This window comes from Chiloscyllium plagiosum, unplaced genomic scaffold (genome assembly GCF_037043375.1).
Source record: "Chiloscyllium plagiosum isolate Xiang-an unplaced genomic scaffold, Cpla_swu_hap1 HiC_scaffold_16, whole genome shotgun sequence".
Lineage (NCBI taxonomy): Eukaryota > Metazoa > Chordata > Chondrichthyes > Orectolobiformes > Hemiscylliidae > Chiloscyllium > Chiloscyllium plagiosum.
The window spans coordinates 9,856,277-9,869,884 of record NW_028270154.1 but is presented as its reverse complement, the minus strand read 5'-3'; the positions used below and the strand labels follow the sequence as shown (position 1 = coordinate 9,869,884).

The 13,608-nt window shown below is 42.5% G+C and overlaps 2 protein-coding genes across 5 annotated transcripts in view; one reads left to right on the top strand and one right to left on the bottom strand.

The window, feature by feature from the left end:
- The window catches only part of tmco6 (transmembrane and coiled-coil domains 6), a 47,489-nt gene extending 43,043 nt beyond the window's left edge, over positions 1-4,446 (top strand). For all 3 annotated transcript variants that reach the window (XR_015759693.1, XM_087995100.1, XM_087995099.1), the window contains one exon: positions 3,005-4,446. Coding sequence is in view for 2 of the 3 variants with exons in the window: in XM_087995100.1 (XP_087851226.1) it covers positions 3,005-3,013 (9 nt within the window). In the remaining variant the exon portion in view is untranslated. The remainder of the gene's footprint in view (positions 1-3,004) is intronic.
- A 952-nt stretch (positions 4,447-5,398) lies between these two features.
- On the bottom strand, positions 5,399-13,358 carry ndufa2 (NADH:ubiquinone oxidoreductase subunit A2). Of its 2 annotated transcripts, none has more exons than XM_043703084.2 (3): positions 13,214-13,358; positions 7,598-7,704; positions 5,399-5,632 (listed from the first exon to the last, which is right to left on the bottom strand). In XM_043703084.2, the coding sequence occupies exons 1-3, from the start codon at positions 13,318-13,320 to the stop codon at positions 5,544-5,546; spliced, it is 303 nt and encodes a 100-aa protein (XP_043559019.2). In that variant the 5' UTR covers positions 13,321-13,358; the 3' UTR covers positions 5,399-5,543. The 2 variants fall into 2 exon arrangements, with proteins under 2 accessions (XP_043559019.2, XP_087851227.1); XM_087995101.1 differs by lacking the exon at positions 5,399-5,632 and adding an exon at positions 6,652-6,768.
- Positions 13,359-13,608: the final 250 nt, after the last annotated feature.

The window sequence follows — 13,608 nt, the reverse complement described above, 5'->3', positions numbered from 1 at the left end:
AGGTGTAATGTTATGGATGAGATGTTAAACTGAGGTCCCATCTGTCCTCCCTGGGTTAATTTAAAAGACCAAATGGTATAGGCATAGAATTAGGCCATTCAGCCTATTGGGACTGCTACCATTCAATCATCGCTCATGTGTTTCTGAACCCCATTTTCCTGCCTTCTACCTGTAACCTTTGATCTCCATCTATCTTATAAATCTAACCCTCACCAATTATCTATCTCTGTCTTAAATTTGCTTAGTGACCTGGTCTGTACAACCTGTGGCCAGGAATTCCTCTGGCTGAAGACATTCTTCCTCCTCCGTTCTAAAGGGCATCCCTTCACTCTGAAGTTGTGCCAATGGGACCTAGTCTTTCCTGTTGATGAAAACATCTTCTCCATGTCCATTCTATCTATCTCTGTATTCAGTAAGTTTTGATCAGATTCCCTCCCCCATCAGTGTCCGCAACTGCTCCTCATATCGCAAGTGTTTCATTTTTCAGGATCATTCTCGTAAATCTCTTCTGCACCTCCCCCAAGACAAGCACATCCTTCCTTAGACATAGGGCCCAAAACTGCTCTCATTCCAAATGCAATCAGACTGGAGCTTTATACAGTATCAGCAGTACACCCCTGCTGTTGTATTCTAGTGCTCTTGAAATGAATGTGTACATCACACGCCTTCCTAACTGCCAACTGAACCTGCATGTTTAACTTTGAGAATCCTGAATTAAGATAACTAAGTCCAATTGTGCTTCAGATTTTCAAAGCCTTCCTTCATTTAGAAAAGTCGACGCTGCTATTCTTCCTACCTCCTACTTCTCCACATTGTATTCCATTGATAAAGAATTGTATGGTACCATGTTGAAGGAGCGTTTTGGTGTTCTCCCCAGAGTTGTGCCCCCAGTATTTATCTTTTAGCTGACATCAATAACACAGACAAGATGATCTGCTCAGTACCATACTGATGTTTGTAGATGCTTGATCTCTTCAACTCTTGAAACCCGTTCCTGCCTGCAGTGATTCTTCCTCCAACTGTAATCCTCTCCCTTTAAAATGCAGACACTTACACCTCCCTCTCTTCCACTCCCTCACCCAGTTATAGACTGATATTGGGAAATATAGCAACTTTCAAGTTGAGACTTGCTGTGGACAAATTTAATGCCACCTCTCCTCTTTCACATTGGTGACTGCAGTTTGAAAGTACATCTTGGGATGTTTCAAAGTGCTTTACAATTTAAAGGCTGTAAACACCACTGACACAACTGAGCAATTTCATTTTGATCAGTGTTTCATTGCAGCAGGAGAAAGTGAGGACTGCAGATGCTGGAGATCAGAGCTGAAAATGTGTTGCTGTTAAAGCGCAGCAGGTCAGGCAGCATCCAGGGAACAGGAGAATCGACGTTTCGGGCATAAGCCCTTCTTCAGGAATGAGGAAAGTTTGTCCAGCAGGCTAAGATAAAAGGTAGGAGAAAGTGAGGTCTGCAGATGCTGGAGATCAGAGCTGGAAATGTGTTGCTGGAAAAGCGCAGCAGGTCAGACAGCATCCAGGGAACAGGAGAATCGTCGTTTCGGGCATAAGCCCTTCTTCATAAGCCCTCCTGAAGAAGGGCTTATGCCCGAAACGTCGATTCTCCTGTTCCCTGGATGCTGCCTGACCTGCTGCGCTTTTCCAGCAACACATTTTCAGCTAAGATAAAAGGTAGGGAGGAGGGGAGGGGCGTCGGAAATGTGATAGGTGGAAAGAGGTCAAGGTGAGGGTGATAGGTCAGACTGGGGTGGGGGCGGAGAGGTCAGGAAGAAGATTGCAGGTTAGGAAGGCGGTGCTGAATTCGATGGATTTGACTGAGACAAGGTGGGGGTAGGGGAAATGAGGAAACTGGTGAACTCCGAGTTCATCCCTCCAAGGCCCCAAAGGAAACTTCCATATCCGCCACAGGTTCACCTGCACCTCCACACACATTATCTATTGCATCCTCTGCACCCGATGTGGCCTCCTCTATATTGGGGAGACAGGCCGGCTACTTGCGGAGCGTTTCAGAGAACACCTCTGGGACACCCGGACCAACCAACCCAACCACCCTGTGGCTCAACACTTCAACTCCCCCTCCCACTCCACCAAGGATATGCAGGTCTTTGGACTCCTCCATCGCCAGACCACAACAACACGACAGTTGGAGGAAGAGCGCCTCATCTTCCGCCTAGGAACCCTCCAACCACAAGGGATGAACTAGGATTTCACCAGTTTCCTCATTTCCCCTCCCCCCCACCCTGTCTCAGTCAAATCCATCGAATTCAGCACCGCCTTCCTAACCTGCAATCTTCTTCCTGACCTCTCCGCCCCCACCCCAGTCTGACCTATCACCCTCACCTTGACCTCTTTCCACCCATCACATTTCCGACACCCCTCCCCCAAGTCCCTCCTCCCTACCTTTTATCTTAGCCTGCTGGACAAACTTTCCTCATTCCTGAAGAAGGGCTTATGCCCGAAACGTCGATTCTCCTGTTCCCTGGATGCTGCCTGACCTGCTGCGCTTTTCCAGCAACACATTTTCCGCTTTCATTGCAGATCAAGGAAGTATGTTTGAAGAGTTGTAAACCATTGTGAGACAACATTAGGAACTTTATCTGTAAAAAGCTGCAGTTTTGAGGGAAGTGCTGGCAGGACAGTGGGAATGGGTGGCTGATTTGCTTGCAGTCATGGCTGCCAGATGGTGATAAACGACTTGTCACCCCAGCAGCTGCTGAAGAAACCTTTCATCCCATCTGTTCGAGGCTGCATTCCACTGCTGGACTGATACTGAGCATTCTTCACTTAGAAGAACACTTTCGTGTTGCCTCTGAGGAACTAAGTGAGAGGTTGAAGGGGTTTATCAAATGCCAGCAATTTTAAAAACCTTACAGGTATATCCATGGAAACTAGTTATGCAATCGCAATCTCATAGAAGATTCATAAACTTCAGTCTTAATAAACATTGTGTTCTGTTGCCTGTGACTAATTATTTCCTTTCTCTCTCCAGGATGTTTAATGTCATCCCAAGCTGCTTGTTGGTCAGAATAGTAATGAAGCACATTTGCTGGCACAGTGCAGAAATGCTTTACCTGTCTTGCTGTCAGAGGTCACTCTCCTTGTCCTCTGCCTCCTCCGATGACCTGAAGATATTCAGTATATGCAGGGTTTGGGTCACTGGGCAACCTTTACCATGGCCAAGCACTGTTACTCAAATTGACTTTGATAGATGTTGGCTTGTTGAAGCCTTTAGCAGGCATCTGCACTTTTCTATTGTACATTTTTGTCAGAGACTGGAATGCTTTCATTTCAGTAACCTGGTGTTAAACTCACAAGCACATCCACATCAGGTACAGCACTATATGATGCAAAGTAACCTCCTCTCTCACCTCTACCCTTTGTCAAAAGTTCAGAAATGGTCCTGACTGCACCACAGAAACATTGCACCATTTCTCTACGAGCATCCTCCTACAATTGAGGCTGCTGTGGGTACAGTGTACTATTTATGGTTGTCATTGTTTAACAATAATATTGACAACAAAAGCTGCATTTATATAGCTCTAACTAATTGCTAAAAGTTCTAGCAAAATCTATAAGCCCTTCAGCCCCTTGAGCCTATTCTGTCATTCATTGACATCATAGCTGATCATAGAGAAAAGTATTTATGATTTGAGTCCAGCACGACTTCCTGAAGAAGGGCTTATGCCCGAAACGTCGATTCTCCTGTTCCCTGGATGCTGTCTGACCTGCTGCACTGATCCAGCAACACATTTTCAGCTATGACTTCATAACTGTCAATCTTAGTAGGCAAAAGGAATTTGTGCATACATTGCACCATCTTCTTTGAGGAAAGGGTCATAGAGACTCCTCATGCCTGTTTAACCTGCCATGGTCATCTATGTCTAATCAGAGTTGATCTGCCTTGTCTGTGTTTTTCAGCTAAGATTGACAGCTAACTGCAGCTCTTTCCAAGTTTTGTTTCCGATGAGCACAATATGAAAGATTTTGGTTTCTTGACTATTATAGCAATGTTTCTATAGCTCTTGAACTAAATCTAAAATTTTCCTACCTCGCCTCCAAACGGAAGAGATAAAATACTCTTTCAAAATAAAAACACAGGAGGCCATTTGTGTATTTTTAGAACATTGCTGTAAAATAATGGCAATTTTTTTAAATATGCGAATAAAGTAAGTATTTGTTTCCAAGTGTTTTAATTCCAGATATCACTATCTTTGATGTGAGATAGTTCTTGAATTTATTAGGTTTTTTTCCCCCCCTTTTGGCAAGTGTTAGAAATCAGGCCTCCTGTTGTTCAAATATTTTCATTGCCAACTCTGACAGGAATGCACATTTAATGTAATAATTTTTCACAGAACAAAATGTCCCTGGGCCCTTCAATGCAGATATAATGAAATACAAAACAAAAATAAAGATCACAAATCAAAGATTGTCTATTTGTATGCCCTATTGTCTTTGACAACCTCAAGATACTCCAAGCCAATTTATATCCAATGCATTACTTTAAGTGTGGTCAACTGTTGGTAAATTAGGAAAACAGCAACCAACATAACAGGATTAATTTTAGCATAATATTTTCTTGAAGGGTAAATACTGCCCCAAGTTACCAGAGGAAAGTTCTGTTTTTCTTTGGGGGAAAAATCATTTTATACCCAGAAGTGCACTGGAATGTCCATCCTAATTACGTGCAGCTGAAGGTACAACTGTAAATAGGGAAGAGAAAATCAGGCATAGACAAAAGGCTAAAGGTGGAGGAATGCAGAAATCAGAGTTCTACAGAGGACTGAGGCTATGGTGGAATTTGAAAACCAGGACAATAACTGGATCTAGCTTGGGATGACAAGCAATATAATTTAATGTGAATTTGAGAATAATTAAGCTGTCAAATGAAGAGAGTGTTCAAGGTTACTGGAAAAAGTGTGGATTTTTTATGACAATGTTTCTAGCATTTTACCATTCAACCCATCTCTGCTGGATGGACAGGTACTGGCTGATGTTCTTCCATTTTCTCCAGGCAAGATAAGTGAGCTGCAACATTAACTTCTAAGGCAGGAATAGTTCTGAGTTGGATATACTTTCACACTTTGAAATATGTAATATTTCACTTCTTAAAAACCTAAAAGTTTCAAACCACTTCAGACAACTAAGTTGAAGATTTCTGAAACCATTAGATAATCAAGTGAAATGAGATTGAGAAATCCCAGTGTAACTCACAACATACATTTGTTTGTAGCTGGCACTAATAATGTGAAACCATAACTATGAAAGCATTTGTGGTGTATATTGCCAAACCAGTGGGGACAAGTTTAATATTTTATCTAGCTTCTGCCCACTCATGAACATGTTGTTACAGCCAGTGGCTGTTGGAATACAATTAAAGAACACACAGGACTCAAATGCATTTTAATTTAGATTAATTTTACAGTTTCAATATTTTCCACAGGGAAACCAGGCAAAACAGTGGAATAGAAATATTCCCATGCCACTATTTTTTATTAAGTTTTTCCTTCACACACTGATTGCTCCACAGTTCATGGCTTGGTAATCAGAGACTCCAGTGCCTCTGCCACCTGCTCAGAGTTTAAATTATCCAATGGTACATTTCTCTCTCTTCCAAACTCTGTAATGGGAGAGAAATAAAAGGAAACAGGCATCATAAGCAGCTCAATGCAATTATCTCATTTACTGCAGAATTTGTGTTCAGTCAAGCATTGTACTTGGGGGAAATAGCAATAACACTACAGCTTTTGATTCACCTTATACCTGCAGGATGTCTTCCTGTGTTTAGAGATTCGAAACAGCAGAAAAAAGGGACATCAGGGGATAACAACTTATTTTTAAAGCACTTTTCATGACCTCAATGTAACAATCTGCTTTACAACCAGGGTACTTTTAAACAGCATCTTGGTTTCAAACATAGAAAATACAGCAGACAATTAGTGCACAATATTACAATAAAAATGTCTCAAGTATCTCATTACATTTGTTAGTTGGGGCGGGAGAAGATGATTGCAGTAATGTTACTGGATAATAATCTATAACCCCAGAGTAATACTGTAGCAACATGGATTGGAATACGAACAAGAGTAGGTCATTCAGGCCTGCTTCCCCCATTCAATGTAATTATGGCTCATTTGATAAGCCTCAGTCCACCTTCCTGCCTCTTCCCTAAAACCTTTGCAGATTAAATATATTTCAGTATATTAAGTGACCCAGCCTCAACAGCAGTCTGGTAAAGAATTCGTCAGATTCAGTACCCTCAGAAGACATTCCTCCCACCTCGATTTTAAATAGGTGATCCCTTATTCTCAGAGTATGCCTGCTGGTCCTAGACTCTACTAGAAGGAGAACCAACCTCTATCTACTTGGTCACACCCCTAAGAATCTCCTATGCTTCAATAAGGTCACCTCATGTTCTAAATTCCAATGAGCACAGGCCCATCCTACTCAATGTCTCTATACTTAGAATCTTCTCTGAACTGCCTCCAGTGCCAGTATCTTTCCTTAGAAAGTGGGCCCAAAATTGTTCAGTATTCCAGCTGTTTACCTACTGCCTTGTATAATTTCAATCCTTTCTGCTTTTATAATCTATTCCCTTGTAAAATAAAAGCCAACATTTCATTTGCCTTTCCTATTACCCATTGAACCTACCTGCTCACTTTTTGTGATCTATACACAAGGATTCCCAAATCCCTCTCTGCTGGAGTTTTCTGCAATCTTTTTCCATTTAGAAAATGTTCCACTCTCCGATTCTTCCTGCCAAAGACCATAACTCCACATTTTATTTCATTTGTCAAGTTTTTAAATCCACTAATTTAACCTATCTATATCACTCTGCAGATTGACAGACTCACCACTTGCCTTCTCAGATAATTTTGTGCCATTCACAGATGTGGCTTTGGTACATTCATTTTCATCATCCATGTCATGAGCATATACTGTAAATCATTGTGGCTCCAGCAATAATCTCTGTGGCACTGCAATAATTACAGGCCATCATCCTGAAGAGGCTCATTAATTACCAGAGCATCTTTTCTGTAGTTATTTCCTTTCTTCACTTGGTCCCAATTATTTAGTAATTTTGGAATGTTGTTGAAGGTATGGTGATAGTGATGGTGTTAACTACAATATACAGGCAAAAATATTAACGATTGAGGGTTATTACTGCTAGGGAATAGAACACTTTGGCAACTGCAAGTTTTAATATATTCCCTACACGTAATGATAGAATAATTAGATTCAGTAAATACTGCAATCTTCACATCAATTTCAATAAATTATCCCCACTCCCCAAACCTACTCATCATATAGAGTATATTTTTCTTCCACAGCAAGGTCTCCAAGGTAGACACTTGGTCAATGCAGGACCACTCTGGGTTAGGATCTATTTCAGGCTGGACTAATTTATCCAAACCCATTACAAGTTGGACTGGTCAGGCTGGAGGAATTATTTACAGAAGCTTATAGTGGTGACCTTTTGGCCCATCATATCTATACTTGCTCTATGAAGGAGCTATCTGATTAGTTTCATTTGAAGTCAGATACAGAAAAGTACTCTAAAGCCACATTCTGTATGGTTCCTTACCATATCGAGCCCATGCTTTAGACTGTACACCAGTACATTCACGGATTAGAATAGGGAATTCTGGATTTGCTTTCTTCAGTGTCACGTAGTGCTGTTCGATGAATTCCCTGCATGAACCAAAACACCATCAGTAACTCTTAGAGTTTTATGGAATCATTGTTATATAACACAGAACACATTGGATCCACAATACTCATGCTATGAAATTAGAATTATCCAACTAATCTCAGCCCCTGCTGTTTCCTTCATTTTCTTTTGAAGATTACTATTGGATCAACTCCTTCATTCTCTCCCCATTGGAGGTAGTGCTTTACAGAAAATTTGGCATTTTTTTCCCCCGACACCTCTGGCAGCTTTGTTGATTTTATATCTACCTTGAAACTTTGTTTTGAGGGGATTTAAAATACCATAACACCAACATTGTGCTCAAGAGCACAGTATTTTCCTCCATGCATTGAAAACCACAAGGAGATACGTTCAAAAATTACTAGCATCCACTTCATGAGAAGGCAACTGGTGAAAGGTTAGTTACAATCAGAAATGAGTTACATAAATTCGTGACTCCAAATAGTGCACCAGCTAGTCTGCAAACTTTTGGATTAAGCCCATCACACCAAAACTGAGCTAATACTCTTGGCTGAAACTCAAGGTCTACATTGTAAAAGCTGCTGTACTTCAACATTCCTATATTAACTGGAGGCTCCATCTGTCAGTTCTGGTAAAACAGCACCAATTAGAAAAGCTGGCAATTCTGCAGTGCCGGGCAAGAGTCCTTTCTTAACTAATATCGCAAGAAAAGAGATAATCTCTTTGTTGTTGGCCTGTCATTACTGAAGTGGAATGGCTGCCAACCTTAGCGACGCAATACAATGGAAAACCAAACAAATAAAGCGCTGAGAATTATGAGAAAGTGAGGACTGTGCTTTTCTAACACCACACTTATTGACTTTGAGAATTACACCAAATGTATTAAGGATCTCCTTTCAAAAGCAGGCTACCACGTTGTACAAAAGAATTAAACATGCTAATCTGTGAGTTCCAGATACACAAGTGAACATAATATAATTATCATTTGAGAACTTGGATTCTAAAATAGAGGAAAACATGCTTTACTTTTTCAATTGTTAAATCTGACTTTTCTAAAATAATGTTTAGAAATTACATTTTGACCTGTGAATGTTCAAAGCAGTATTCATGAGTCACAAGATCTCCAATAAATTACATTCATTCAGCAAACCACAGCTTAAGCATTTGTTGGCTTGAGATTTGCTACAACTGGAGAGAGGGGAGGCAGAAACAGGTTCATGGAGGGGGCAGAGAACCATAACAGCAAAGATGTTGTTAGCGGTTTCTAAGCAGTCACTGCTGAGGGGATAAAGCCTTGAGGTGCTTCGGAGTCAAGAACAGAGGGAAAAAAAGTTTCAGAAGCAGAGCGCTATGGGGAATGTCAGAAAGAAAGACATCTTACAAGGCTATTGAAGACATGAGTTTAGAGAACTCATGTTAACTAATAGAGAGCTGAGTTAGTAGTTTGTTTTAAGCTTCATGGAGAGTGGTATTAAGGGAAAAAGTTGAATCTTTGATGTTTTCAGATTTACTGTTCCAGTTGTTTTTGCCTAACGTAGTACAATTTATGTTTGCCCTTTATAATAAGTTTATGTTCTTTTGTTAAAAGTACACTGGCAGCCTCATTAATATTTTCAGTGACTCACCTCTAATTAACAAAAAAAGCTTATGAATCTATCAAGCCAAGTCTCATCCTGATTTGTCCAATATTACATCAGCTGGGATCATAACAGATAAAACCAAACCACACTTCAAAAGAAAATACAAATGCATCATAGATAGGGCGCCAGTCACTTCAAGTGCTGAGACTGCTGCAGAATTGTGTAGCACAAGACACTCGACGGTGTCTGTGCCTCCTCTTTAAATTAGCTAATTAGAGTGTCACTTCCTAGCTCTTACCCCATCGCCCTGCGAAATTTTATCATCTCTTTTCAAAAGGATTGCTTGCCACTGTCCTTTCAGTATATTCCAGGTCATAACAGAAGATAGATAAGCAGGAAATCTATTTTAAAGTGTTATCAGAGCGGAAGGTCAACAAGGATATATATCCTCCTGGGAACTAACCGCACTCTGTGGCCTCAGGTCCAACCCTGACTTTGTGGTTAAGCCTGCTGATAAAAGGGTAGCACAGCTGTTGTCTGCCAGGCTGACCTCTACATTGCAGAGGCCGAGTGCCAGTTCTCAGATACCTCCATTCTCCCAATGAACCATAACCCTACCACGAAATATCAGCCACTGTGTCAACTACAGTCACCAACCTCATTTCATCTGATGAGATCCCACCCACCCCTGCGTCCCTCACCACTGCCTCCACGCTGATAGTTGCCCAAACTAGCACAGCTCACTTCTACCTCCTTCCCAAAACCCACAAACAGGACTATCCCAGCATACCCATCGTTTCTGCCAGCTTCTACCAAACAAAACTCCTCTCTTCTGACCTTGACTTCGTCTTTTATCCTCTGGTCCAGTCCCTGCCATTTTCATCCGCGATTCCTCAAACGCTTTATGCCAGTTTCAGAATTTCCAGTTTGCGGACTCCAGCCACCACCTCTTTATCATAGACATGCAATGCCTTTGCATATCCATCCCCCACCAGGGATGATCTTGGGGCTTGCTGCTTCTTCATAGAGCAAAGGCCTGAACTGCCCCCACCCGTCTCTGCCACTTTGAATTGTGTATGTGGAACATTACTTGTTCCTATTCCAGCCCCTACCCACAACTCTTTCTGCATCGCTATTGCTTCCCTCATTTGGAATTGGAGAAGTTTATACCCCCATCCCACCCTCACCTTCACCAGGTCCATCTCCAACTCCTCCCTTCCTCAACATCTGTTTCTATTTCTGGGGATAGGATGGTCATCGATATCCACTACAAACCCATAGACCCCCGCACAGTTACCTTGACTAAAAATATCCTCACACCCTGCTTCTAATCCATTCTGTAAAGACTGTCCCATTCTCCCAGGTCCTCCAACTTCTTCACATCTGTATCAATTATGTCAATTTCGCAAGGGAGCCTCCGAAACGTCCACTTTCTTCCTCAACCAAGGATTCCCTGGCACCATCAACAGGGTCCCCAGCTGGATCCGACCAATCTCCCGCACTGGAGCTCTCACCCCCCTCTCTTTGCTCCTGCAACAATGATAGGGTTGCCCTTGTCCTTACTTATCATCCCACCAGCATTAACATCCAGGGGATTATTAGCTGCAATTTGTGCCACCTTCAATGAGTTGCCACCACAAGTCACCCCCTCCCCTCGTCAGCCTTCTGCAGGGCCACTCTGGTCCACTCTTCATTCATTCCCTACAGCACCTTCCCCTGCACCTGCACAAGGTTTAATACCTCTCTGTTTACCTCCTCCCTTCTCAGTATCCAAAGGCCCAAACTCACCTTCCAGATAAAGCAGTGTTTTACCTGCACTTCACGCAACCTAGTCTACTGCATTCGTTGCTCACAATGTTGTTTCCTCTACATCAGGGAAAACAAATGTAGACTGTATGATTACTTTGCAGAACACCAACATTCTGTCAGTTTAAAAAAAAAGAGACCCTAAATACACTACCATGCTCCCTGGCCGACATCTCTTGTGGATAAAAACAATGACTGCAGATGCTGGAAACCAGATTCTGGATTAGTGATGCTGGAAGAGCACAGCAGTTCAGGCAGCATCCGAGGAGCAGTAAAATGGCTTTTGCCCGAAACGTCGATTTTACTGCTCCTCAGATGGTGCTTGAACTGCTGTGCTCTTCCAGCACCACTAATCCAGAATCCAACATCTCTTGTGTCAGGCTTGCTGCAGTGCTCCAGTGAAGCTCAGTGCAAGCTGGAAGAATACCACCTCATTTTGCACTTGGGGACCTGCAGCCTTCTGGACTCAATATCATGTACAGCAACTTTAGGCTTCAGCTTTCCCATGTCCTTACCCCAATCCCCCACACCAGGCCTTGTTACCAATGTCTGTTATACACACAATTCATTATTAGCCACTAACCATTCCCCTACCCCAACCCAAATCTTCTACATACAAACCAACATTTTCCTACCAACCAACAGTTGAGGGTCATTGGACCCAAAACTTTAACTCTGATCTCTCTCCTTAGATGCTGAGCTTTTCCAGCAATTTTTGTTTCTGATTTATCATGGATTGTTGCCTTTTACATCCTCCATTTGCACAGTTGTTGGGAGAGATCAGTTAAGATGGGATCATTAAGCTCACACTGCAGACCCCCTGCCCCTTCACACAACACACCTCCAAAGCTCCCCAAATCATGTCTCTTTTGCTATCTCAATAACCAGCACCTCACCCCAAAAAGAGAGAGATAGAGGTATACATTTGTGGCACCTTTCTTGACCACCAGCAACACAAAACACTTAACAGCCACAGGAGTATTTGTTCTGATGTAGGAAATGCAGGAGCCAATTTGCACACAGTTCACTTGGCTGTGCACTTCTACAATCCCTGTGCCCTTGATACACATGAACACACATGCATTAGGATCAAGAGTAGGCCACTCAGCCCCTCTAGTCAAGATCATGGGGGACCTGAGTACTCTAGACACCGAGCAATCCGTGACAATCTTTCAATAGCCCCACTTTCTCTCATTTCAGATTCTTGAGAGGGTAAATGCTGAGGATGTTTGCCCTAATGGGAAAGTCTAGGAATACAGGGCACAGCCTCAATTTAAGACAAAGATAAGGAGGGATTTCTCTCTGAGGCTGGAACTTCCTTGCCACAGAGAGCTTTGGAGCAGAGTCCCTGTGTACCTTTAAGGTTGACAAAAGTACATTCCTGAAGAAAGGCTTATGCCCAAAACGTCAATTCTCCTGCTCCTCGGATGCTGCCTGGCCTGCTGTGTTTTTCCAGCACCATATTTTTCAACTCTGGTACTCCAGCATCTGCAGTCCTCACTTTCTCCTATAAGTACATTCCTGACAGGTTGGAAAAATCAACTGATGTGAGGAATGTTGGATCAGATTCAAGGGGTTGAATGATCTATTTCTGTTCCTATTTCTTAAGATGTATATACACTTGACCTAAAAAGAATCACAAAACACACTCCCTCCTACACAGAGACATCCATCCAAGTCTATGGGGTGAATTTGCATTTGCAGTATAGTATTTACAGATACATTCTACTGTTGCTCAAAAAGTACGCAGCCTACAGGCAACCAATCCATATAACATTTTATAAATTCCTACCTTGGAAAAAGAAACAGTCTGACTCAAGATTGGGATACAGACAGGCTCAAACCTCAAACCTGTCTGAGCTGAGATGTCACTTTATTAAAAACAAAACCCTAAGTTATTTCGAGAACGCGACTTAAAGATTTTCTGGGATTTACATATTACCGAACCAAAAGCTGCAACCCATTCTAAAAGTTGACTCCACATCATGGCAAAGAAAAATTCAAGGACAGAGTTCCACAGACACGTGACCCCCGCCCGCCCGAAGGAAAACAATTGACTTAAACGGATTGACCTTTGAATTTTAAATTGGAAGACTCATGCGTCAAAAAAGCGCCCTTCTCCCTCTCATCTCCCGGCACTGACCTGGTTCCCTTGCTGGCAGCCGAGCTCTGACACAAATGGATGCGGAGCTCCCTCAGGTTCTGGCTCAGTTTTGAACCAATCCCTCGCACAACCGCCGCCGCCGCCATCTTGGATAAACCGCACCACCTCTCCCGCCCCGCGGTAGTAACCACCAATCCAAGGCGACCACCGACTTGATTGACTGAAGGATCTCACCAATCAGCATCGGGAATCCGCGGCGGAGACCAATCCATAAAGGAAGGCAGGCATGATGTGTGGATTGACGTGGATAATAATCAATAATAATGGTGTACGGCCCAATAGAAGCTACAGGGAAGGAGGGGTCAGTCACGGGATGACTGATGTCGAATATACCAATCAGATGTGGGGGACTGCTGCTCAACCTGACCAATCAC

Coding starts and splice junctions, on each gene's coding strand:
- ndufa2 (XM_043703084.2), bottom strand. CDS start 13,320: ATGGCGGCGGCGGCGGTTGTGCGAGGGATTGGTTCAAAACTGAGCCAG. Junction 7,705..13,213: donor GCTGCCAGCAAGGGAACCAG/GTCAGTGCCGGG, acceptor TGGTTCATGCAG/GGAATTCATCGAACAGCACT. Junction 5,633..7,597: donor TAAAGCATGGGCTCGATATG/GTAAGGAACCAT, acceptor CTCCCATTACAG/AGTTTGGAAGAGAGAGAAAT.